The sequence below is a fragment of the Trachemys scripta genome, chromosome 15, assembly GCF_013100865.1.
Source record: "Trachemys scripta elegans isolate TJP31775 chromosome 15, CAS_Tse_1.0, whole genome shotgun sequence".
In the NCBI taxonomy this organism is placed as follows: domain Eukaryota; kingdom Metazoa; phylum Chordata; order Testudines; family Emydidae; genus Trachemys; species Trachemys scripta.
In genome coordinates, this window is record NC_048312.1 from 2,164,473 (window position 1) to 2,191,046 (window position 26,574).

The 26,574-nt window shown below is 52.1% G+C and overlaps 1 protein-coding gene across 2 annotated transcripts; it reads left to right on the forward strand.

The window, feature by feature from the left end:
- The first annotated feature begins 141 nt into the window (after positions 1-141).
- HPS4 (HPS4 biogenesis of lysosomal organelles complex 3 subunit 2) lies at positions 142-22,497 on the forward strand. Of its 2 annotated transcripts, none has more exons than XM_034790601.1 (14): positions 142-207; positions 1,582-2,304; positions 3,510-3,600; positions 4,511-4,654; positions 5,689-5,796; positions 6,926-7,042; positions 7,166-7,260; positions 10,057-10,129; positions 11,233-11,269; positions 12,025-12,121; positions 12,745-13,666; positions 17,297-17,429; positions 18,658-18,766; positions 21,021-22,497. In XM_034790601.1, the coding sequence occupies exons 2-14, from the start codon at positions 2,264-2,266 to the stop codon at positions 21,190-21,192; spliced, it is 2,139 nt and encodes a 712-aa protein (XP_034646492.1). In that variant the 5' UTR covers positions 142-207; positions 1,582-2,263; the 3' UTR covers positions 21,193-22,497. The 2 variants fall into 2 exon arrangements, with proteins under 2 accessions (XP_034646492.1, XP_034646491.1); XM_034790600.1 differs by lacking the exon at positions 142-207 and adding an exon at positions 374-751.
- Positions 22,498-26,574: the final 4,077 nt, after the last annotated feature.

Consider the following 26,574-nt stretch of genomic DNA (forward strand, 5'->3'; position numbering starts at 1 on the left):
CCGGGGCTGGGCCCGCTGATCACATGATACCGACACGTGACCGCCCCCCCCCCCTACGGGTCCCGGGCGGGGACAGCGCGGCGCGCGCTCGGCCCCTCGAGCCGGCCGGGATGGAGCAGGCCGGGCCATGGCGCTGCGGGGGGGGGGGCGGTCACGTGTCGGTATCATGTGATCAGCGGGCCCAGCCCCGGAAGTGGCTGCGCTCAGGTCGGTGCTGGGGGCCGGGCCGGGCCGGGCGCTCCGGGGCTCGCGGGCGGGTCCTGCGGGGGGAGCGAGAGGCACGGAGCTGAAGGGACGAGGGGGACGAGGGACTCGGCGCGGCGGCGGTGCACCCCGGGAGCGGGGCCGGCCGGGCGGGGGAGCAGCGCGGGCAGAAGCCCGGGGGAGCGCGGGACGCGGGTGAACTTGGTTCGGCTCCTGCCCCTGGCGCCGGGGTGCGGAGATTGAGGCTCTAGATGAGTCGCAGCCGTGGCGGGAGCAGAGGCCGGGGCGAACTTCCCCTTTCCCGCCGGCTTCGGGACCTTTTCCTGGGAACCGGCAGCTCTCGAGACTTTTTTTCAACCACAACTCCGATTCGGCCGACGTGGCTGGGGTTGGGCCCGAGCCGTGCTTGGGTGGGAGCTCCGGGTTCGTGATTCAGTCGTGGGTGCGTCTCTCCTCTGGGCCAGTTCTGAGCAATGCCCAAGTCAGGGGTGATGGGGGAACTCGGCTCGTGGAGAGGCCCCGGCTCAGCTGAGTAGTAAAAACAGAGGTAACCAGCACCTGTAACTAAAGATCCTTAGCTGCTTTGCACAAGAGTTGGGGCATTAGCCCTCTTGTTCTGACCATTCCGATTTGCTTAACTCCATTCTGCTCCCTAAATTCCCTCTGCGGTTTGTTGGGTGGGTGACTGATTGTTCACTTCCTGGCCTAGTCGGGGTGTAATGCTTTTATCCTGGAGGTTGCCGACTTTCAGAGGTTGAGGGGTGAAGGGTTTGGTATACACAGTACCTCTCTTACTTGCCTCAATCGTGAGGCAAGGCATAACTTTTGATAGAGCCCTTTGAGGCCCTTGGATGAGAGGCAACAATGAAGGGCAACCACTAACTAATGGGAATTAGGAAAGAACTTCTCCTGTGAGTAGGCTTTTCTATTACAGGGGTTTTGTGCCTGTTCTGAAGAATCTGATACTGGCTACTGTTGTACACAGGATAGCAAACTAGATGGGTCATTATTGATCTGATCTGCCATGGCAATCCCTATGTTCCTGTTAATAAGATAAAAAATCAAATTTGGTTCAATTAAGTGAGCAGTGCAGCCCTTATATTAGCTGTTCCATCATTTTCCTAGCTCCTTGTAGTCCTGTTAGGAGCTTTTCTATTTGATTGTCAGCAACATGCATGATTAAGCCCAGATGTAACCAGGTAATATTCCAAACATATTAAATGTAATTTTGCTATTTAAAAGGAAGGCTTGTTTCTGTCCCATGCTTCACTCATGCACAAGTTAGTTCTGTTGAATGCTTGTCAGCTGCTCTCTGTAGGGTCACGTGTCAGTTGAACAAAGGCATCCAAGTATTAATCCATTCATTCTTTACTCTAGGATTAGAAGAGCAACATCAACACTGGAGACCACAGGAAACCATTCAGCTTTGTATCACACAAGCAAGGACTTATTCAAGGAACTGTATCTTCAGCAGAAGGTCCCTAAATGGGAGCTCTTCTGACAGTAATCTCTGTGTAGTGATGACTTTTTGCACAGATAGCCACTTAAATACAAAATAATAAACTTGAAAGAACCAGTGTAGTGTCTTGAGATCTGCCTCTTGTAGCTCATTGTTTCTGATGACCATATTCATGCTTTCTGAGATTTCTCATTCACTGCAGGCACTAAGATGGTTTTCCTCCTATTTGGAACATTCTCATAAAGTAGCTTTGTTGGTTCAGTCTCAGAATTGATGAACACAAGTTTTGAAGAGACTTTAATGTTGCATAGGTTCTGCAAGGTTCCCATGTAGCTCTTGTGGGATAAACCTCCAAAATGAAGGCACTTTAGTGGATTTACTCTTCATGTAAATAAGCCACGAGGAACAGTGTTGACATCAGTATTTTAACAAAATCTCCAACATATTCATCACCTAAAGCCAAAACCCACTAAGTTTCCACTGGAGCCTTTGTGGAACAATACATTTACTGCTGAAAAAAATGAGTTGTTTGCATCAGTTGCTTTGGAGGAGAAAGTGCTCCTGAGGGCGACGAGACATGATTAAGATAATCTGATGTAAATGGCCAGCCCCATTTTATCAGACCCTAACTCAGCTTCTTGGTGAGTAGCACTCATCATTCCTCTAGAGTTGCAAGGGAATGTTGCATGACTGATGTGGAGGCCACAATGGGCCTGTCAACAACATGCCAAGAGATGTGCGTGCACATCATCTTAGCATGTTTGAGTCATGGATAGTGCCCCCATGCCATCAGAACTGGAGAGAGACTCCCTGAGGAAGAATCCCCCAGTCTCTGGCTAGTTGCTGCAGGGTCACAAGCTATCAGTTGTGGGCTCTAAGGTGCTCGTCCCAGTAATATGTGAATGCCACATAAACATTGATGAATTTTATCCTCACAGGGGCATTACTGTCATCATTATACGGGTGGGAAACCGAGACAGAGAGATTAAATGACTGGCCTCAGGTGTCATAGGGAATCTGTGATAGAGCCAAGGATAGAATTGAGATCTGATTTCTAAAGCAATGCCTTCCCAACCTTCCTATCTCACTGCTGGGGCATTCCAGGAATGCTCTGAGAACCCAAGTTTAGTCTCTGCTTTTTGGTGGAGAAAAACTTGTGTTCTTTAGCTTCACCTTTTGAATTGCACAGTCGTCTCGTTCCAGACTTCATGTGGTTTAGTTAGCACTCTTTGTAGCACTCTTGCTTGGGGGCTGTTGTGCACAAAGTTTATGACTGGAACGTGCAGCCTACAATGAAAACAGTAGCTAAAAGACTTTGAGTAAATCAGTAAGGACCCAAAACTGTTAAGACCGTCACTGGTCATGAGGAACCTCCCATTTTAGTGCTTTTTTGCACATGTGGAGTTGGTTCAACATGAAGTAAGAGCCAATGAAGCTATTGGAAACCATTCCAAGCTGCATGTAGTTGAGAATTTTTCCCAAATACGTAGTGATAAATGCTCTGTGCTATCAGACTTGGAAAATAGGCATGGATTTGTGATCCTTCTCCTCTAGGCTTAGCTACAGGTTTGCTGTCCTCTATTTTAAACCCAGAAAGTTGGGAGAGTTAATAGCCCAGATCCTTGGAGTCTTTCTTCTCCACCCCGATTCCATCTCCAAAATCAGTGGATGAGGCTGCATGCAGGAATGTTGCACGTTTGCCATTCCTGTTTTTTTAAACACTTGTGTATCGCATCATAAATAGCAGAGCTCTGCTTGAGAGAACTGAGGGGTGGGAAGAAATATCAATTTGACTTGGTTGGGAACAGCAAACATCTTCCATCGTGTCAATACTTTGGTTTTGCAGGTGGAACTACTTTTTCCTTTATGATGGCTCAAAGGTAAAGGAAGAAGGGGATCCCACAAGAGCTGGCATTTGCTACTTTTATCCCTCTCAGGTAATGCCTTCTTTTTTATTTTTTCCCAAATGTCTGTCTGTCTGTAGAGTTGCAAACAATTGTATATATAAAGTATGTGCAAAGCCAACCTTCTGTTCTTGGAATGGTGGGGCTTGCAAATATCTGGGTTTGGGTAAATTTGTAACTTTGGTGTTTATAAAAAGTTTCTTTATTTTTATTCTATTTGTATTTTTAAGGCCATGTATAGTGCAGCTCTGCCAACATACCTCAGTCTTGATCCACAGCACTTCTTGTTTTCCAGCCTTAGGCCCCTATGGGTTCACGTTCAGTGCAGTAAAAGACCATGGCACGGCCGCAGCTGGCCTAGGTCACCTGACTCAGGCTAATGGGGCTCAGGCTTTGGGAGTAAAAATAGCAGTGTAGAGATTGAGGCTCAGGCTGGAGCCTGGACTCTGGAACCCAAGGACGGGGGGTGGGTCTCCGAGCCCAGGCTCCAGCCTGAGTGTCTACATGGCTGTTTTTAGCCCCGCAGTCTGAGCCAGCTCTCTCAGGATCTAAGACTCTGAGCCACTGGATTTTATCGCGGTGTAGACGTACCCTATATGGCTCTGTGCAGCGCACCTTACGCTGTTCTTTAGCACTCTGCTATTTCGGTTATGGGCCTCTCCATAATGCCCCATTCTGTGGTGGTGATTTGGACAAATATCCCCTAGGGATAAGACTCACTAATTCTTCTTGTTCTCTTGGTAGGGTTACTTGTGCTTAAATAAGACTTCATCCTCAGTGACTGGGATGAAAAGTCCGTGCATGGTGTTATCAAGCCTTTGTTCCATATAGTATAGTAAACACCGTCAGTTACTTTATCATCATGCTGCTGTGTAAATGTAGTGCCTTTCCAGCTTGCCAAGAATGCTGCAAAATTCACTCTTCCCTCCTCCTCCTCTCACAGACTCTCCTTGACCAGCAGGAACTGCTGTGCGGACAGATTGCAGGAGTGGTGCGCTGTGTAACGGAGATCTCCAGTGCTCCGCCGAGTCTCATTCGGCTGAGAAAGCTCAAGTTTGCAGTAAGGGTGGATGGAGAGTATCTCTGGGTGAGTTACAACGAACAGGAGGCACGTAAGGAGCTCGAATAGTAATAGAAAGTATCTACTATTGTATCAAACTAAGTACTTGTATTGTTTGATATGTCCAGCAATGGCTATTAGCCAGGATGGGCAGGGATGGTGTCCCTAGCCCGTTTGCCAGAAGCTGGGAATGGGCCACAGGGGATGGATCACTTGATGATTCCCTGTTCTGTTCATTCCCTCTGGGGTACCTGGAATTGGCCACAGTCAGAAGACAGGATACTGGGCTAGATGGACCTTTGGTCTGGCCCAGTTTGGCCGCTCTTATGTTCTTAGGGTGCTAGTGGCAATGGCCTGGCAGCATTCAACCGAGACCTGCAGCTGTAGGATTCGACAGCTAGATGGGGTTTGTGGGCCAGTGGAAAGGTGTGAACTAGCTGAAAATAGAGTTCCATGGAATGTAGCTTACAACAAAGAGCTGGGATGCTCATTCCCTGCGCAAAGCTCATTGGCAGTGATGGTGGACTTCTCATTTTAGGGGCAGATCTGGTTTCTCTGATGTGATGTGGTCACATGCTCTGAGAACTGGCTCGTTCGGTGGGCAGTCCCACTCAGGTGGGGTAAAGCCATGCTGCAGGAAGCTCTCCTGAACAGGCAGACCCCCCGACAGTCTAGTTACTTTCATGGATTCTCAGAAGTTTGATGCACCGCGTTGCTCCCTGGCGGAAGAAGTGGAAACCCTCTTCTCGAGTTCATTATCTAGTGAACTGCGCCTCGAAGTAGTCCATTTGGGGATGATGTTCTCAGCCATTTAAACATTAAACTAGTGGTCAGGCCCCTGAGATTGTGAGGGAATGGAGAGTGTGTGTCTTGAGCTCTGGCTTTCTACCTCTGCTGCCAGGGACCCCCCTGGCTCTCGTGCATCACCCCTTGCTTTTCCCCAGACATATGGCTACCTAGGGGGCTTCCCAAACTGAGTTTTGGGGAGTGCAGCAGCTGTTTGCTTCTCCTGTCACCTGGCTGCTTCAGGAAAGTTTTTTCTGTAACCTTGTGTGTTGAAGGTGCTGGGCTGTACCATCGAACTCCCTGATGTCAGCTGTGGACAATTTCTGGATCTACTGATTGGACTCTTCAGATTTTACAATGGATCTGTGTGTCATGCTTACATGGTAATTGCTAATTAACAGTGTTGAATGTTTCTCCCTGAATAGGACCAGGGCATGGACCTCTCAGGGAATAGATGAAGCCTGCCCAGTTATGTGGAGGTTCGCATATTCCCTCTGGCCCTCCTGCCACCAGTGAAGCTCTGAGATCGCAGGCATGCGAGCTGGGAAAGTCCTTAGGTCCCATTTCCACAAGGCAAGATCAGTGCCTAGAATCTCTTTTCTATGTTTTTGTCATCGGCATCCCAAGTGATGAGGCTCCCCCCACTTCCCTTGGGAGACGACCCCACATATGACCTCAAGAGAAGATTCCTCGTGTTCAGTCTGAAGTCTCCTTCTCTTGTTCCCCCATCCTGTCCCCTCACTGTCCCTACCCCAGTGTACATCATTCCTCTTGCTCCTTAGAATTTAGGCCTCTCAAATAATGTGCAGGTGCTTTCCATTGCCCTTAGCCTAGCTACGCAGATCTAACTCTTTGTTTTTCTAGCCTCACTTCACTTCTGCGTATCTTTCTGTCTCTTAGATGCCTTCAGATTTGGGAATAGTGTTCCCAGACCTGAATGCAGTATTCCAGAGGCATGTAGAGAGAGTCTGGCAACTTCCTGCCCCAGGACAAACTGCTGCTGCATGCCAAGGTGCGACCGAAAGTCACATGCGCTCATCTTGCTGCCGTCCATGTTGCACACTGGGGTCTTATGGGCTGTCCCCTTGTCACTGGACTGCGAGGGTGAGCTGGATGATGTGTGAGCTCTCTCTTCCCTCTGTCTGTCTAGTGAGGCTCTCAGCCACCCATCCCAGGTTGGAGGGTCTTTCTCTACCTGATCTCTATTTTCAATAATGTAAAGCACAGTGCAGACAACTGAGATTGAGGTCTGAGCTGCAGGGTTTCTATGGTACCTGTCTGCCCTCTCTCGTCCAGCAACAGTCAATCCTCTCTCGGCGGGGCTTTTGCTGTTGGGCAGACTGGATTCAGTTCCTGATCTTGGTTTAGTGTTTTGGTAGAAGTTTCGTTGAAGAGTTACTGCTTAGAGACACGCTTCCCTGAACTAATCATACCTAACCACCTTGGGCACTCTGGATCCTGTGTTGAGTCCAGCCATGCATTGTCTAACCATGGGGATTCTTTCTTCTTCAGGTGTTTTCTCAGGAGGAGCTGAGCACGCAGTGGGACAGGTACATCGAACATATTCAGAAAAACACCAGTGACCTGCACAAGATCTTCAATTCCCTTTGGAACTTGGACAAAACCAAGGTAGCTCTCCTGATTTCTGCAGGGTTAGCTTGTTCTCCTGAGACGTGCCCCCTCTAGTTCTGTTCGCTACTTGGATTATTCCCTGGGGTTTGATGGTTTCATTGTCTTCCTCTCCCTGCACAGGTGGACCCCCTGCTGTTACTGAAAGCAGCTCTCATCTTGCAGACCTGCCAGCGTTCACCCCAAGTGTTGGCAGGTTGCATCCTCTACAAAGGCCGGTGAGTAGCCAAGGACTTCCAAGCAGTCACCGTAATTGTCAGTTCTCAACCCGAGTCGACTGCAGGCAATCCCCTCCTCGGGCTGTACAGTCCAGGGCTACTTTCCCAAGCTCCCTCTGGGGGGAGGAAGGGCAGCGGCTGTACCTCCAGATCTGCCCTCCGGGTACTAACGGGGACATTACTTACTATGTAGCACTCTCCATCTGGGTAGATCGTTATCCCCAAATGTATTCGGGGAGGTGGAGGCCCTGAGGGGTTAAGGCTGGGGTTTCAATAGGCACCGAGCTCCCAGTGAATTTCAGTGAGATCTGAGTGCCCAACTCCCTTAGACTCATTTGAACAGATATTCAGTGCTTCAGAGCAAGTGAGCTCTTTGAGGCAGGGATTGTCCCTGTATGTTTGGACGGCATCTGGTACAATAAGGTTCTGACCCAGCTAACGTTAAGTGTTACCACAATGTACATTTTAAATAATAAGCCATCAGTGGCATAGCTGGGAAATAAATCCAGGTGTCCTGACTCCCTGGCATGCTCTGTCCACTGGATCTAGATGCCTGTTTTATTACAAACATCGCGTGACACAGACACCTTTCACATGCTATTCAGGGTGGCTGGGAGCCAGGCCCAGCTGAAAGCCTTTGGTGTGACTGTTGCTGCTGCTTCCCTACTCAGTGGGTGACATGTTCCTGAGATCAATGCTTTCCAAATGCCATGGTCTGCGAGACGCCGGTTTAAAAGCCTCTTACATCTAATTAAAATGTACCAACATTATCCTTTCCCCTTTCTTAGCCTGCTCTTCCCCTGCCTTGCCAATAATGATTTTGTTTTCTTAAAATGACTGGCTTGCTGGCCAGGTGACACTATCCACTGGAATGGATGCAGGAAAAGGGAGCCTGCATCCTCCAGGAGAAATGCTGGCTTGATTCAGCCAAAGATTATCTGAGGACAGGTGAAGACTCTACAGCTGTGCATTGTGCCAGGGCAAAGAGAGCCTCTGGGGACAGAGAACATCCTACAGAGCCAGGGGATTAGGGAGTTCAGGCATTTCCTTGTGGCAGAAGTCAGTAAGTCCTCTGGGTCCTGTGTGTCAGTGACACATCTGGCAAGAGGTGGAGACTTGCTTTGCAGTGAGTGCATCTGACCAAGTCTGATCTCAGAGCCAGGTCATCCTTTTTATAGGGGTGGCTTCACACGCACAGCAAATCACACGGGTGATGTTTTCCCTGTAGTTCTTAGCATCCAGGCAACTTGTTGCAAGTGCAAAACCCTTATGGGAGTGGAGGTCTGGCTTGAAACTGGACCTTACGTTCATGTGCTGTGTCCTGCAGGTATGTGTGAGTTGTGCCCTTGAACTCCCCATGTGGTCCCATCACTGACATGTGCCTCCGTCTTCTCCAGCATATTGATTTTTCTCGTGGGTAGAAACTCTTTTCTTGTGCAAAACTCCTTTAACCAGAAAGACTCTGGGCCACTAGGCCACCAAGTTCCTTGCAACATCTTCTAGAAATCCCTAAACAGACCCCTAGGAACCTGCAAGCCTCACCCCAGTGCCACAGAGAGAGAGACGTGTGTTTGAGTTTCTTGCAGAACCTGCATCTCTGCTGGAGATACGTGAAGAGACCAGACTGATCCTTTCTCTGGACTTGCTGGTGTGCCTGCAGGAGAGGCCAGTGTCACGACAGCGTTAGTGCTGGTTTTCCTGCTCCTTTCCTCTACCAGTGCCCAGCTCTGTAGTGGGAGTGGGGAGGGCTTTGCCTGTACAGGGTTTTCTTTGCCTTGGATCACTGTTACTCTTCACTCACCAAAACCAGGCCCCCCAACGAATGGTAAACACCCAGCAGGCAAGTTTGCTTTTGCTGATCCAGCGTGGAACTGACCCAGTGTTCAATAACAGCAAACTACCCTTAAAGGGCTGCCCTGCCCATCTGTCTATAGTACTTTACATTAAACACCCCCATCCTCTCACCTGCCCACCAGACAGTGTGTTCCCCAAGAGCAGGCAGCCCCTGCTCTATTCTCTTGGCTGGTTTTGTCCTGAAACCTCTTTGCCATGGCCTGTCAATCCACAGGGAGTTGTCTGGAACATTTGTGTGTCATGCGATGTGAGGAGGCCCCCAGTGCAAGGGACAAAAAGACACAGGTTTGCAGCACAGGGGGTGCTGGGTAGGACTCTGAATGTTATTACCTAGAATGCCCTGTCAGCTCACAGGCACATCCTAGCAGCACTGGGATCTGGGCCCTGCGCGCAGACTGTAAGGTACAGGTGTTTGTGGGCGTGCAGTGAGTTCCTGTGTGCTTTGCTAGGGGAGTGTGGCTTCCCCTTACTCGTCTCCAGGAGGTGCCCTGGGACTGGCAGGAGTGTCTTAGGGCCTCGCAGATCCATGGGCCATTACTGCTGCCTGGAGGTGCGAGTTTGACCTCAGAACATACGTGTCAGTGTGTGACTCAGTTCCATGAAAGCCCTTGGGTTCAGCTGGGGTGTCCGTGTGCGAGCCGAAGGGGGTTCGGAACCTGCTGTCAGCGTGGGGCAAGAACAGGGCACCGCTCCCCCCAGTGAGTGTACTGGGGCTGTGAGAGCAAGAACCACAGCCCTAGAGAGATGGTCCAGTGTAGGCTTTGGATCCTACTGGGACTGCATGGGCATGAAACAGATCTGAGCAGCACCTGAAACCCTGCTCGGAACATCTGTGGCTGCCCACTTGGAGTGGTACCCTGCACCTTCCTGCTCCGTTAAACTAACAGGGAAGGGGGCCTGACTCTGCTCATGGCTGGTTGTGTTTGTGTTCTACCCTGCTAGGATTGTGAGCACGCAGCTTCCACCTCCTCTCACTGCCAAGGTTCTCCTTCAAGGAACAGAAGCTGCAGACAAGGTATGGTGTTAAACCCAAGCCCAGCGGCATCAGGCCCCAGTCTGCGTGTTACTTGCACCAGAGATCCAGCCAGCACTTACGGAACTGCTTGCTGCTGATGTTAAATGGTTCTACTGTGTAACGAAATTCAAAATTCTTGTTGACGCTCAGGAGTCAAGTCAGGGCTGCTGCTCTTGGGACCTTTTTTCCTGTCAATATTTTGGCTATTGAATTCTCTTCAAGATGCCAAAAATAATCACTCACCCTGCGATTAACCTGGCCAAAGATGGCTGTTTAGCAGCGTGCAGAACGAATGAACATAGAGATCACCACTTACATTTGCTGAAAAATTAAATGCTTATTATGTGATTTCAGTTCTTCTTCCCAAGAAACAAGGGGGAAATGCTCATAGCTAATTCAGTATTCATTGTTCTTAAAATAATAATGGGAGTGTGGAAAACGTCCCTTGCTGAATTGTAAACATGTGGCCTAACACAACTTGATCTATAAGAATATATTAAATAAATAGACCTATTACTTGTTCTGTATAGTAGCTTCTTAGGTGAGTATCCCAGCTCTTGCATCAAAATAACTCTTAACCTTACTCTGCATATTATTGATATGTTACACTGACTGGTTAGTTATCTTTAGCGTTTCCTATTCATATGTAATCCCTTTGTTTACTTGTTCTATTTGTTACTAAATTCATACAGTTTTCAAGAGGCGTCATGCTTGCAGATCTGTATGTAGTTGCATTATGCCACCGGATTGGGAAAGCATCTGTTGCATCTGCTTTGACATTGGTTCCGGGAATGAACAAGGACTGTGCCCTGCCATATTTATGCAGAGACAGTCAGAGCTAGGCTATGATACTCCCCCTCATCTTGTGTCCTATGTTTGCTTCCTGGGTAGCGCCGCTGAGCTCAACATGGCTCCCTGAGGAGTAAGTCACTGCAGACCATGAGTAGCCTTAGCACAGTATTGCCCTCAGGGCCTGATCCAGAGTCCCCTGCAGTCAGTGGGAAGATCCCCAATGATTTCAGGGGCCCTGGGATTGGGCCTGGTGGCTAATGTTTAACACAGTCTTACTGTAGGCCAGTGATAACTGTGTGCTTTACTTTCAGAGTGTTCCTGGAGGCGGGGAGGTGCTGCAGGAACATGGTAAGCCACACTAGTCGCACAGTGTAAACGGGGAGCTGCATCCCAGGAGCACGTGGACCTTTCCGGGCCTGCTTTCCCTCCGAGAGCCCGATTTTACCCTCTACTGCCATTCAAACATCACGGGGCAGATCTTCATGCTGCTTCCATTGAAGCCCCAGCTGAAGTTCCATGTGCATCCACTTGGGTAGGACAGTTCCCACCCGGAGCGTGTGACATGGGTACCATGAGGGGGCTCTAGGCACTATTTCCTCATCTAAGGGCAGGTTCTCCCCCAAATTCTGTGGACTCCTTAACAGCAGATGTGTGTAACTTCAGTCCCACACGGTGGTGTGTGTCAACTTGGTCAGTGACGAAACCATGAAAGCAGAGCTTGGGGCGTAAGGCAGGAGTTCGAGTTCTGAACAGCGACTCGTAACTTCTTGACTCTGTCCTTAGTCCCTTTGCTGAGTTAGAGCTGAGAATGTTCAGCTCGTGTCAGGCAGCTCTTCCTCCGCCCTCTCCTCGCATCCCCTGCGGGGTCTCTGGGACAGTCAGAAAAGGAACGGGGTATTTGACTGTGCCTGGCACTGTTTGCTAAGGTGATCAGGAAAAGGCTGCCTGGTTAGTCCTGTGCCATAGCCCACGCACCCAGGCTGCAGCCCTTTGCCAGAGGCCTCCTTCCTCTCCTCCCCTCCCCTCCCACAGGAGGTCTTTGGTGTCTGTACAAACATTGTAATTTCTTCTCACTGGGTCTGGGTGCGGTTTTGCTCTTGCAGATCCCCCATTGCCTCGGGATGTCTGCATCGTTCCCGTTTTCCTAACGGAAGGTGAAGCCACCGCACTCCGGGACTTTCCAGTAGCATGGATGACTAGGTAGGACGTGAATTTCTGATGCAGCAAAGGGTCATCTCAGCAGCTGAGCTCATCCCACTGCAGAACCAGGGCTCACCAGCTTCTGCTGCCATCTTCCCTAAGAATAACGAGCCCCAAATAAGGGGGTACTGTCAAGTTGTTAAAACTACCATCGTCTGCTTGTCGGGCCGGATAGCTCTAACTGTCCGTATTCCACCCTCCGAGGAAAGGGCTTGCGCTGCTCTCTGCTGCTGTGCTCTATGGAAAGCAAAACCTCCTCCCCGCCTCAGACTGACTGTGCTGTCATCTCTCGGCCCACTGTGCTCTGAGTAAAGCCTCTGTGCTTTGTGCTTGAGTGTAAGGGAGCCGCGTTCCCAGGGCAGGTGATGGGACTGTGCTATTCTGCACGTCCCTCACTCTCCACCTAACCTCACAGTGAGGATTCTAGAGGTTGGAGGTGGGCACAGCCTATGAGATCAGCCAGTCCCTCCGTTGCTGGGGCAGGATTTAATCTCTGATGGAGGGTGGATCAGGTTTTGAACAGGAGATGGTTGGTTGTTTATTTTTCTGATCGTTCCTGGCCCCTGATTCCAAGTGACTGCTACTCACTGGTTAACCGAGTGTCTACTCTTGTCTCCTGTTAGGTTGCCCACATCTCCAGCAAACCCTAAAGGATCTAAGAACACCCTCCGCTCACGGGCATTCTCGGATTCGGCCCGGGTTGATGAAGTCCGAGGCCAGCATGCCCTCGTGGTGAGAGAGCCCCTCCCACAGGCCTCGGGCTCTGCCAAAGGAAAAGATGCTCTGAATCCCCCAGCTGGAGCGCTGAGCCCGGTGTTGAGTTCTACCCCCCTGAAACCATCCCCTCCATTGCAGAGAGAGCTGGGCGCCTTGCCCAGCAATTCCAAACTGCCTGCTGCAGAGTGCACTCAGGACACAGGCACGGCCTCGGGGTCTTCTGATTTTCCAAAGCCTTGTGCCCTCGGGCAGGAGGGTCGAAGCACTATGGAACCTGTAACCAGCTCTAACACTAGTGAGCGGATGAAGTCTGAATGCCGCAGCCTCCAGAGGCGTCACACAGCCAGTGGCAGCCTCTCCACTTGCTATCCTTCCAAAGAGACGAGGAGAAGCAGCTCAAGCGAACGTGACAATCTGTCAAGTGTAGACAGTCAAGACACCAGCAGCCAAAACAGAACCTTCAGAAGAGGAGATGGAGCAGCCAGGGATGACGCTTCTGAGCGGGAGCCTCTGCCCAGTGCTGTATGGGTGGGGCAGAAGTTCCCTGCTGAAGATTGTGGTGGGAACCAGTTTCCGGTTGCTGAAGTCCAGGAGAGCCTACTCAGTGGCACTGCAGAAGGCCCAGGTTCTCCCAAGAGCAGAGAGAATGGTTTGCCTACACAAGTAACTACCGGGATGGACTGTCTAGCAACAGTAGATTGCACAGTGTCCGGCAAGCAGGCCAAGCTGGTTAAGATGATTTTGTATGTTCACAGAATTAAAGGGTTAGTGCTCTTGCTGCTGGCGGAGGAGCAGTTTAAGGATGACCAGGGGTCCATTGAAGACGTGGTAAGTAAGAAATAGGTTGCCTTTTTAAATTAGAAAATGTTTCATATACTTCCTGTCTTGTGGCAGTGTGGGATGGTGGCCAGAGCTGAAGAATGGGAGTTTGTCTCCTGAATCCGGTTCCCAGCTCTCCCATTGGTTACTCTGTGATCTTGGAGACAAGTTCCTTTACCTCCATGTGCTTCAGCTTCCTCTAGCCTACCTCCCAAGGGTCCAGACCTTCCCTAATTAGTGTTACTAGATGAGCAAAGTATGAATGTGGCTGTGACTGAGTAGTTGTAACCTCTGACTAAATAGTCAGCCCGACTCCAGTGTTCCCAAGCAGAGATCACAAGATGGCTGGTGCAGGATTCCTGGTCTGTGTTCTGCTGGGAGGGTTTAACCACACGCCCGGTGTTCACACAGGCAGAGCAGCAGCAGAGAGCTAGTCCTGCTTCTGAAGTTAATTCCCACCGTCCGCGTTCCAGCTTGTGACTCTAGGTCAGGCCCGGCTTGACAAAGCCCTGGCTGGGATGATTTAGTTGGGGTTGGTCCTGCTTTGAGCATACCTTAGATACCTCCTGAGGTCCCCTCCAACCCTGATATTCTATGAGATACCAAGTATCAGAGGGGTAGCCGTGTTAGTCTGAATCTGTAAAAAGCAACAGAGGGTCCTGTGGCACCTGTAAGACTAACAGAAGTATTGGGAGCATAAGCTTTCGTGGGTAAGAACATCACTTCTTCAGATGCATCTGAATACTTCTGTTAGTCTTAAAGGTGCCACAGGACCCTCTGTTGCTTTTATGAGATACCAGTGAGTTGTGTGTCTGGCGGTGAGTCCATCTAAAAAGAAACAGTGTTTGAAATGGTGACAGCTCAAAGCCCCATGCAGCTGGCTTCCTTACCCACGGGACCAGGCAGGTCAGTGTCATTCTGCAGGGGAGCTGTGACACGAACAGAGGGCATCATGAGGGCACTCAGTGTCAGCAAGGTGAGGTACCAGGACCCAGTGCCAAAGCCATATACGTCTCTTGCAGGCTGTACTGTCCGATGGTGATATGCAGTGAAATGCTCTGGGCTGCTGGGGAAGGGGATACCAGCTGATGCCATCTCCCTAAGGCATTAGAGTCTGCAGAGCTGACATCCAGGCTGTGTCGCTCCCTTCCACAGAGACCTTGCGCATTAGTAACAACCTCATTTCTTTAGCTGTCAGACTCAAGCCAGACTGTTAAGCCAGCTCCCACTGTCAGTTGCTGTTTTCATTCTGAACTGGGCAGGACACTGAGCTGGGCTCAGTAAGATGCAGGACTTGTGACCTTCTGGCTGTCACCTTGTAAACAGGGGCACCACCTCAGTGCAGTAAATGAGGGGTGACTCGCCAAGAAAGGGACATGCTGCAAAACCAGCCAAGTGGTTGGCAAGGGCAGTGCTAGTGTTCAGGCCGATCCCACCCCACCCACGGCATCTGGGCCTCGCTTCTGATTCCCATTTGCCGGGGGGCTGTGGCTCTGCAAGCTAGTACTGCAGTTCTGCAGGTGGCTCTGAGGGAGTGCATGTTCACCAGCTCCACAGCTCTGCAATGCCTGATCATCTCCTGCTTGGCTGGAGACCTCTGTCTGCTCCACCCTGCCTCCTGGTCTGTTTGTCTCACTCTTCAGAGAGAGAACAGCTGAAAGGGAAATCAGGCCCAGGTAACCCTGCCCCTTTGTGCCTTTGTTTTTAAATTCCCACTTGCTAGCTGAAGAGACGCCTGGCCCACTTCACCCCATGGAGTCCATGCAAAAATTCCTAAGGCAAGAGATGGGGCCCGTGTGGGGTCCAACGTGCCGTACCCACAGCATTAAAGCCCGTGGTTAAGTGGGAGGCATCGAATAATCAGTACCCCCATACGCGCTGTTTAAGCTGGGTGGGTTGCATTTCTGTTGGGCAGTGACTATGGACGAGTCCGTTTCCTTTCTGGCTCTCCTGCAGTACTAGCCTGCTATTTTGGATGGGTGGCGGATGTTGTAGAGAGCTGTTTACCAAAGCTCTTCCTGTTGGAGTTGAATCATTTAAACGTTGGGTGTGATCTTCTGCTTTGCAGCTGCAAGAGCTTGTTTTTACACAGCCTAAATGTTGGGCCAGATCTGACATGATGGGGTCCCTTTGGCTGGACCCTTCCTCTAGGTGCAGGATACTTGTTGGTCCCTGCTGGCAGAAATGCACCCTCCCAGCTGTTGTTTTAGGTGGGATTGGGGGACTGTCAGTCAGCACTCCTGGGTTCTAGTGTTGGCTCCATCACCCTCTCTGTCTTACGGCAAACCACTCAGTCTCTCTGTACTGTTTATCCATCTGTAAAATAGACTAACACCCAGCTCCCAGGGGCATGGAGCCTGAATGAATGAATGCGTGTATAGCTCTGTGAGGCCTTTGAATGCAGACACCAGAGAAGTCTGGAGCATTCTAATCACGTAGCTTGATAGGCACAGGAAGTGCGGACCATTCCATTTCAGGTGGGAGGGTGTTTCTGCCGCACAGACCCTCGGGGCAGAGCAGAAATTGTCATGCAAGGTCTGTCTCTGTGCAGACAATTGGAAGCGACTTTGGTTTATCCCTTAATTCTGTTGTACAGAAAAGAGAACCTGTTCTGCGACCAGCAGGTCAGGAGTAGGGTTGGTATCACCAGCATGTTGAATGGAGGCTTAATCCTCCCTGCGGCTGAGGAAAGAACAGGGACAGCCTTGGGGATTAGAAAACTAATCTTCCTAGCACTTGACAGCCAGCAGGCAGCTGACTGCAGTGGGAGATCTCATCCACCCTGCCTCATCCAGGCAGTTCAGCCTATCTGTGCACCCCACTTAGTAAGAGACAGACCGGTTCTCCAGTGCCTTGTTGGGCAGCAGTCCCATTGGCCAATGCCCAGTCTGAGGCAGGGTGTTCTTGGGATCAGTGGTAGCCCGTGAGTTATTTGTGGAGGATCTTGGTCTGGGTGCTGTGGTTTGAATGGAATCAGGGGCAGAAGGTCTGTTTCCAGAAGCCCATCCAGCTCAGTGGGGGGGGGGGGGGGTTAAACCCCCCTTTGAAGCTGTGAAAAGCTCCGTTGTCTGCAGGGAGAGGGGGGGCAGTGGGACACCCAGGGACAGGGCGCATCTACCACCTGGCTTCTGCGATTAAACACAGTTCAACTGTATTGCGTTGTAACGCACGGAACGCTAATTTTCAATTACAGTAGCAAGTGGCTTCTGCCATCCCAGTAATCAATAGGCTACAAAAAGTAACAGACCGTGCCTTGTGCAAATGGGTGCCCCATAGAGAAGCACTGGAAGGTAGTAAATTCACTGAGTCTTGCATCCTCCCACTGGTGAATTGCAATTGGTGCTTGAAAGGCCCTTTTCCCACGGTAGTGTCCTTTGCCAAACGCCTTGCATTACTGACTTGTGCGCCAATGAATGGACGGAGATCCACCAGTTAATACCAACAGGCCACCAAACAGCCTTGAGGTGATAATGCTTCCAGGTGTTGGCAACCTGGGCTGGATCAGACCCAGCATTTCAGTCCTTCTTGCAGTCCCTAGGGTCGTTTGCATGTCATCCATGTTTGTTGTCTGAGCGGGTTACAGCCCTCGTTAAACAGGGAAATCTGCTCTGATGCATGTTTGTGTTGCACTGTTTGCAGTATCACAGCAGTCTGGCTTCTCTCAATGGCCTGGAGGTTCACCTGAAGGAGACTTTGCCGAAAGACCATTCCTCTGCAGCCAAAGCCACCTACAGCTTTACTCACTACGACTGCATTCAGAACGTGCTCACAGGTGAGGGCTTGTCTTCATGGTTCTAGGGCTTGCTGCTTTGCGTACACCCAGAAGAGGAGTTAGTCGTGAGAGCGGGCTTTGCTTTAACTTTCATGGGTTAACATCTCATGCTCCAGACGTTTGCCTGAAACACTGTTTGCCGTTAGCACAGCCATGTTCATCCTTCCTTCAAAAACAGCCTGGGCTCCTGCTGGGTTTAAGCTCCCGCTGGCAAAGGGCTGTGCCCTGCTTGTGTGGGGTGTGTTCTTCCTGTGACTTGTACACCGTGATCACAGTCAGAAGTTCGGATTGCCGGTGATCAGCCTGTGCCAGGCTCAAGCTAAGTGCCAATGGGAGAGTGGGCAGTGTCCTTTCCAGGGCAGTAAAGATTCTGCCTGACCGTCTCCTGAGGGCTCGATCACCAAAACATCTTGAACGCATCCCTCCTCCCAGGGGTGTAACTTCTCTTCCAGCTCCTGAGGATAGCAGCACTTGTCAGCAAGTCCCTGGCTGTGAGAAGGGATGACGCTGGACGTAGGAAGCAGGGGATGGAGCAGTGATATGGGACTGACATCTCACATAGCGAGCAGCAGCCCATGGCAGCAAGGCTCAGAGCCCAGGTTGACAGACTCTGGCTTGCAGGGCTCGGGCTACCGTGCTATAAACAGCTGTGTAGCTGTTACAGCTCGGACAGGCATATGGCCCCACTCTCTAGGCTTCAGAGCCCAAGCTGCACTATCTACACAGTGTTAGTTGGCAAGCCAGGCTCCGAGACTGTAGCCCTGGGCTGTGTAGATGTCCCCTTAGGCCAATCCTAGACCACCTCTCCTCGTTCCAGTCCATCCTTACCTCTCCCTTCTCCTGCCAGCCCCACAGACGCTAACCTGTGCTAGCCACACACCTTCTCCAGCCCAGGAGAGAGGGACTAGGAAAGAAAGACCCAAATGATTCTAGGCAGTCTCTGCCTGAGGATTTCCTGGTCACCTCTCCACTCTGTCCATGCTGCTTGGATCATAGGCTCTTCGGGGAATTACTTTGGCTTTCTATTTGTGCAGTGCTTGAGCACACTGAGCCAGTAACCTGCCTTCACCGTCATGCCAGTGTTGAGTCACACGGGGTGTCCCTTTGGCTCTATTCTCCGACCGCCCCAGCAGGGTGCAGAAATCCAGCATCCTCTCCTGCTGACCCAGCTGGGGCAAATTACCCTGCACAGGCAGCTTCCTACCCTAACCCTCCTCCTTCTCTGCAGCAAACCTGCCCCAGGTCCTGGGCACTCAGGATCAGCACTTCCTGAGAGCGGCTAGTCTGATCCACGCTGACTTCTACCAGCTCCCAACTGCTTCTGAACTGACAATCAGGTAAGGGCTGCCTGGCACCCCTCCTCTCCTCCGCCACCAGCGCCGCTTGGAGGAGAGCGGGGAGCACTTCAGAATACGCTTGCGTTTTAGATGAGGGGCTTGAAGCTACTTGTCTGCAAGAGGCACATTAGCACCGGTTGGAAATCCCGGACCATGAGCTGTTTGTAGGACCCAGGAGAGCCAGGCAAGGCCACCTTACAAACTCTGTTCTAAGGCTCGTTGTGTTCTTCTGCATGCTCCATAATCCTAGAGCTGCCTCCCTCCAAAGACCAGTCAGCTCAGCTCATTTCCGGAGGTTCAGTAACTAAACACAGGCACTTTGATTTGCCGCCCACAAGTTGGGCCAGGTGCTGTGTATCTAGGCCTGATCTTCCCAGCAGAGTGAGTAGTGCCAAAGGTTTGGATGAAGACGTAGTGATAGAATGTTGGCAACTCCTGGCACCGTAAGGTTCTAAGCTACAGCTTTAAATATAGCTGTTCCTAGTCAACTTGGGTCTTGGCTTAGAGCCAGAGGCGCCTGAAATTGGCAGTCTCAATTTGTTTTCTTGCACGGCTTGTTGGGGTTGGAAACAAGCTGTACTGTGTGTGGCAAACTAAATTCGGATGCTGCAAGCAAGATGGACTTATCACAGTCGGAGCCTGTCACAGTGTCCCGGTCACTGCCTCCAGCCTGATCCCAAGGAACTGGTTCCGTTTGCATCCACCCCAGCTGCTTGGCCTTCACCGCCATGCCTCCACTCCCAGGGCTACTCTGCTGCCTCGGGCGTCCTGGGAAACTCCGAGCAGCTCTCCCCGGCTGCCCGTGCCCAGAGGGGATGCACACGGTGACAGCAGCAGCACGTGTGGCAGTGCATTGTGGGAAGGAGGAGGATCCAGGCAATCTGCTTACACAGGTATGGGTGGGTGGCCGGCCTGTCCACACTGCAACAAACCAACCCCTGTGTATTAGATGGTTTCAGGCAGCAAACTGTGAGCCAACCTAGGCCTCTGCCAGGGACATGCGGTGAGCTGTCATGGTTGCTACCAGTGTGGTCAGCGCGTTAAGTTGATAAACGGGGGGGGGGGGGGGGGGTCAGAGAAGAGCCACGAGAATGATGAAAGGGTGAGAGAACCTGCCTTACAGTGACAGACGCAAGGAGCTCAGTCTGTTTAGCTTAACACAGAGAAGGTGAAGGGGTGACTTGATCAGTCTGTAATTATCTCTGGGGGCACAAATATTTAATGAAACTCTTCAGTCTAACAGAGAAAGGTAACACGATCCAGTGGCTGGAAGCTGAAGCTAGACAAAATCAGACTGGAAATAGGGTGTAAATGTTTAGCAGTGAGAGTAATTACCCACTGAACAATTCAGCAAGTGAGAGTGGAGTCTCCATCACTGGCCATGTTTAAACCATGGTTGGGTGTCTTTCTAAACGCTCTGCTCTAGGAATGACTTTGGGGCAGGTCTCTGGCCTGTGCCATACAGGAGGTCAGACTAGATGGGTCCAATGCTCCCTTCTGACCTTGGAATCCAGGACTCTGTTACTATGGGGACAGCATGCGTAGAGTGACCACCTCATTAGCTGGCTACAGACCCCATGGAGAGAGGGGTTGCCACCTAGAACTGGCTGGCTGAGCTGTCCTGCTGGAGTTTGACATGCAGGTGTGAGTCAGACCAGCCTTGGGGCGCAGTGTCCCCTGGAACAACTGGTCGACATATACATGCTGGCACTTCCCTGCTTCAGGGGTACTATCCGGGGGAGCTGTTCCCAGCCAGCAGTGGGACTCTGCCTTCTCCAGAGGAGGAGGCTGATACATGTGGGCAGTGTTTATCCATCAGCCCTTGGTGTGCTAGGTTTGCCTGCCAGCTAGCCGAACAAATGCTTCGGAGGGGTGAATATCTGGTATAGCTGTGGCATTGGAAGGGTTAATCCCAGCTGACGGGGTGGGGAGGGGAGGTGGGCCTTTTCTGGGAGGAGATCAGAACCTGTCTGATGGTGGGGCACCTTGTCAGCCTTTTGTTTTCCCAGGGTTTAGTACACGACAATTAGTACACGCTGTCGGACATAGACGCACCCTGCTCTTATGAAGTGGTCCAGCAGGAGGAGAGCCAGTCAGGGCTTCCCAGGCCTCTGAGAGCACCCTTTATTCGTCCTTGGAGATGGCTGTTTAGCGTCGCGCTCCCATGTGTTCCAATGGAACTTGCAAAGAACATCAGGGTGCTTGCTTCTGTCTCCCAGAGCCTTGACCTTTGCTTTTCTTCCTGCCCCGATAGGAATGCCTCCACTGCCGTCTATGCCTGCCAGAACCCGGTCCAGGAAACGTACTTCCAGCAGCTGGCCACCCCACTGCGCAACTCGGGGGTTCCCAACCCTCATGACAGTGCGTTCAGCTTACCAGGCAAGGCCAAACAAAAGCTGCTGAAGCACGGGGTGAATCTACTCTGAGCGTGGTTTGACCTCCTGGAATGGCCTGCCCACATCCAAGCCAGAAGAAGCTCTGTCTCTAATAAGCTAAAACGCCAGGACTTTTATTCCATGCCAGCTGCTCTTCAAAGGACCTGGGGGCACAAAGCGTTATTTGCGTGTTGTATCCGTGGTTGGTTAAACAGTGAGTAACCCAGGGCCGCTGAGTGCTTAGCCCTTGGGTGGTGGTCTGTATTGCCAGGTAACCCAGCATGCGGTGTGCTTGCTATGGGGCCACTTTGCATTGTCGAGGGATGGTGGGAAATGTTGACTGTTACCAAAGAATTAAGGAGGCAAATTATTGCAGTGGCACAGTGCTGCTCATGACTCACCCCTGCCTCCTTTAGCGTGACGCACCTGGAGTGCCTTGACTGAAAGCCAACGATTTGCGTGCTCTCAGCTGCACGTGGTGATGGGTTGCTGTGCAATACTTGCTTTGTGAGATATCTGTCAGGGACCGACTCTCGCTGTGGGATTCCTGTGCCTACGCTAGTCAGTCAGACTTTGAATTATTTACACCTCTGGAACTACGGAAATGATCCTGTCACCAGGTAGTGCCTCACCTTGAGTTAACAGTGCTCTGCGTATTGAATGGAAGGAGAACAAACAACTCTCTCGCAGTAACATGAAGCACTTAGGGTTTTATAATAGCAATGTCTGGGAGGTCTCCTAGTCCCTCCATCTGTCTTCAGCATTCCTTACTTTGGTGAGCTGCTTAACACGGTCCTTCCAAACTGCGCACCAAGAGCAGAAAACCACTGTAACCCGTAGTCTCCCCACAGCATCGCTGCCTTCCATGAGTGCCATTACGATATCAGTTCGCAGGCCTGAACACACTGCACTCACAGCCTGTGGTGCAGGGCCCAGGCTGTGCTGTACCTGCACCCAGGACTTGTCTGTCTGCCACTCCTCCTATGAAGACACTTTTACTGCCAAAGCTGCCCTTACCTCCTTGCTTTCTTGCTACCTCCCTGAATTCAGCTCTACTGTGTTTGCCGAAAAGGCGAGAGCCCATTAGCTGATCACACCAAAAAGCTTTACAGCTCCTCTGCGCTGCCATCTTTGCTGAAACAAACTGAACTCCATTTTTGGCAACTTTTTGGATTGCATCAGATTAGCAATGACGGCAGTGTAGACCTGAGCTATGTGACTGACACCTGTCACTTCTCTGAGACCATTTTGTGTATTTCAAAGATTGCAGCTGCTCTGTGCATGAACATCTATGTGGCAGTTGAAATAAAAAAGTAAAATAAAGAGGAGTCCACGGGACTCATCCATTCACTACTAGTCAGAAATGGTAGATTCCTATTTATTGCACGATCCTCTCACCTGTGACTTCTAACACTGGGGGCTGGCTGACCAGTGGGCTCCCACAGTACCACGTGTATCCAGCGCTGCACTCTCGTTCTGTGCAAGTTACTTTGGTGCCGCTCAGTGGGGTGTCTCTGCTGCTTAGACACCCCCTGAAATCACCCTTCGGTGGCCTTTCCTCTTGACGGCGTGGCAGAGGTCTGTGGGGAGCCCAGCACTGTATGGCAGTGGGTGAGGACAGAGGAGTTACCGGCCTGTAGGCCAGGGCTGAGGTGCCGGACCAGAGCTGTGCTGGGAACCTTGCTCTGGCCAGTCCTGTTTGCTGTCTTCCCCTCTGTGCTAGGTCGGGAAATGCTGCCCCAGTGAATCTCATCCCAGGCTCTGGCTCTGCTAGAACAATCATGGTTTCCAGTGGGGTCCCCACCCCATTTTCATTGTTGCCTGTTTACAGGGCATCTTTGTGCAGCCCTTAGCTGGGTGGCTCAGTGAGCTCTGGGAAGATTCAGCTCCTGGCTTGCTGGGTCTGGTGGAGTCTGGCTCCCACTTTGGCAGCAGACAAGAGGGCAGCCAGCTGACCGTGGCCAGGCTTCGCTGCTCCAACCGCTGCCAAGCTCCCCACTAATGCTGGCCCAGCAGCTGAGAGAGTTGGAGTGGAAAGTGCCCTGTGTAGAAATGTTAGCAGCTAATCTGCTGTGGTTCCTGGCATGGGCCGAAAAGCTGATCTTCCACGTGCAGCGATGACTGATGTGAGGTCGGCACAGTGCCAAGGCACCGCTCCCTGCACTGCAACCAGCTTGCTTGCTGTTCGTGTCCTGGAGCCAGAAAGAGCACAGACCACCCTGCAGGTGAGCAAAGAATCCTGTCCCTGTCTCAGCCCTAGCGCAATGGGCAGCATTCCTCTGACATGCTGCTGTCCTGATGCCGCGCAGACATTGGTCATTCTGTATCTTTCCACAGCCTTGCTGCTCCCCAGCAGATTAGCCAGGTTTTCTCTGAGGCATGAAGCAGGGAAGTCTCTGAGCTGCTAGGGATTGCCAGAATACTCTCTTGTGCCCCAACATGTTGGAGAGAGATTATGCAGCCTCCCACCCTGGGAGTTTTGGTAAATGGGTGCCTGAGATCCGTGAAGAGCAAGGGAACGACGCCCCGGTGAGGGGCTGTGTAAATGGCCCGACTAGGGACAGACGGGAGCTCTTGCACAGTAACAAGCAGAAAGTAAACACATGAATTTGCTGTCTTCAGAAATCGTCTGCTACAAGCTGCTGTGCCATCTGTCAGCGGCGATGCCCTTGTTTTCCGTTACTCCTTACGCCTGGACAGTGAGGCCCATCCCAGACCTGTGATTATGGAGAGGACACTTGTCTCAGCAGCCACACAACGCTGAGTGTCGAGTTGGAGTTTGTTGTGCTTTGAGAAAATGAAAAAATAGTGGTGTCAAAAATGACCACTAAAAAGCGGCTGCTGCGAGGGCAGAGAGTGGTCCGAGTGCCTCCTGGCCTGCTAACGGATCTGGTGCCTCTGGAGCCGAGTGATGTGTGGGACACTTTGCCTAGTTGCCCATGTGCTTTTGATCACTTACTGTTCAGTAGCAGATGCTTGACCAGCAGTGCAGTGAGCTGCTTCCTAAGACCTCCCCTACCCAACGCCACTGATGGACTTTAAGCAGTGGAGCAGGGGGCTGGACATGCTTCCCCAAATGCTTCGGGAAACCCTTCCCTGCAAGCTGGTGGCCCTTCCTCTGAGCATAGAGAACACAAATCGGGGCAGCTGGCAAGTTCCCCCCGCCCTCTAGCTCTGCATCTGCTGCTGACTGCGTTCTGTGTGGCTATCGCTGAGATGCTCTGCACCACTTCAGGTACATGCCATGGTGTTGCTGTAAGTCACAGGCTGTGGCAGGTGGGTCCAGCCGCAGTTTTCTGCCTCTTGGAGTGCATTCGGGCCCTACCCAAATGGGAGCAGACTAGCTACACACCTCAGTGGCCATGTCGCTCTGGGGGCCACACTGCAGAGTGAGGTGAGCCGTGGGCTCTTAGCTCTCTGTATGGTAATGTACAGTGCCCCAGCGGCCAGGCACTGATACATGGGTGTGGGTGCTATTGGTAGAATGAGATGGGCTTGGTTTGGGTCCTTGCCCCTTGGGGAGTGGGCTGCTCTCAGGGGAGAGGGCTCCATCTGTAGCCTTCCTCCTGGTCCCAGACACAAGGACAGTGGAACCTATCTAGGGAGCTAGGCCCATCCCTTTCCTAGTGAACTAAAATGCAAGTCCTGGGTGGTTTCAGTGGGCCAAGTGGTCAGTGATGCAGGGAGGGGATGACTTTCCAAGGTCACACAACAGGTGGGTGGAAGTCAGATTTGGCATTCAATCCCAAACTCTAACCACTAGATCTCAGTGCCCCTCTGAGCCACCTTCTTGCTCTGCCAGTTCACAGCACAGTCCCTGAGCTGCAGTTTGCATTGACTTCAGGGTCCGTGTACCTCAGGCTGGTTTGTGACGGACATGGTGTCTGCTCTGGTCTGTACAGTTGACGGGACAGGCAGGGCTGGTGCACAGCTGAGTGTCATTAAAGGCACAGGCAGACTTGCCAGTGATGTCTCGAAGAAGCGTGTGCATCAGCCCTGCTGGATTACAGTTGGGTAACTACCTTTTGCCTCCCTCCGCTCTGCCTGCAGTGTCTGGTGATACTGGTACTTGTGGTGCTGGTGACTAGCTCGGGAGAGTGGATGCTGTGCAGGGAATGCTGAAGAGCAGCGTAGTCTCATCCGGCGTGCAGTCGTGCTGCTGCCGTGTTCTACCCTAGAGCTGGCTGCATTTTGGATCACAGTGATTCTCCTGGCTGTTCGGACCTTCTGGGACACAGGCGTTGGGTGACTGTTGAAGCAGAGCTGCTGTTCACCCTCCCTGTGCGGCAAGGGGAAAGGTTTAGAATTCTCCATCCACTCAGCTGTGGAAGCTTCCCTTGGAGCTGCGCTGCACCTGGCCGTTTCCAGCCCTGACTGTAACGCCATGTGCCTCTGCAGAGGCTGCCGGGGGCAGCAGCTCCAGGGATGGGTCTCGTTCCTGCTGGGCATGGTAATAGCTCTCTGAGCGGGGGGTGCTGGACTGTACCATCGCTGCCCAGGGAGCTCACACAGCCCGAAGTCTGTGGGCACTGCTGCTTTTGGGCAGGGTGGTGGGACCTCTTAGCGGTGGCAGCCAGGTACGGGTGGGCACTCCACACTGGCAGCTGTGTCCTGAGTCCCAGGTCCTGGCCCAGGCTGCCCAGCCAGTGCAAAGACGAGACATGTGAAAGCGAATACGGGGCGCGCACGGCCAGCTCATGTCTGAGGTGCCCAGCTAGGCACGAATGGCCGGGTTCCAGCTGGGCTGCGGAGTACAAGCTTCCCCAGCAATCCGAGGGCCTTGGGGCAGCTGGCTGTGGGTGGGGTAATGGCGTGCAGTGGGGATGATGGGGAGGGGAGCAGGGCAGCCTCCCTGCCGCACTGCCCCTCAGGGAGCAGGTGCTCCCCGGCAGAAGAGTCTGGGGGCTCCCAGCATTTGCCCCCGAGAGTCACTGTGGCTCTCAGTGCTGGTTTGGGGAAGGCTGAGGCAGCCCCAGCCCCAGGAGTCCAGAGGGCGACACGCTCTGTGTGTGTCTGGGCTGGTGCACGTGGGGCGATCTGCTAGAGGGTAACCAGGTGCAGATGAGCTCAGATGAGCTGGGGCAGAAGCAGTGAAACAAGATTTATTTACTGCAATAGATGGAATTACTTCCTGCCCTGGGCTCTGCTGCCATTTCCCACAGCCCCTGAGGTAATTCCAGGGGCAGGCTGAGTGCTGCTGTCCTGCTTCACTTGCCCTCACGTGCCTGTCCTGGCACTTAACTAGCAGCGCACGGGGATTCACAGCCGCAGTGCTGGCAGCGGGACCTGACGCCAGCTGCTAAGCAGCAGCACCACAGCACGGGGAGGAGGAGAGCGGTGCTGGCCCTGCCCGGAACAGCAAACCCCGCCTTGTGACTGCCCGAGGGCAGGGTTCTTGCCCTCGCTGCCATCCTGCATGTGGAAGGGTTGCAG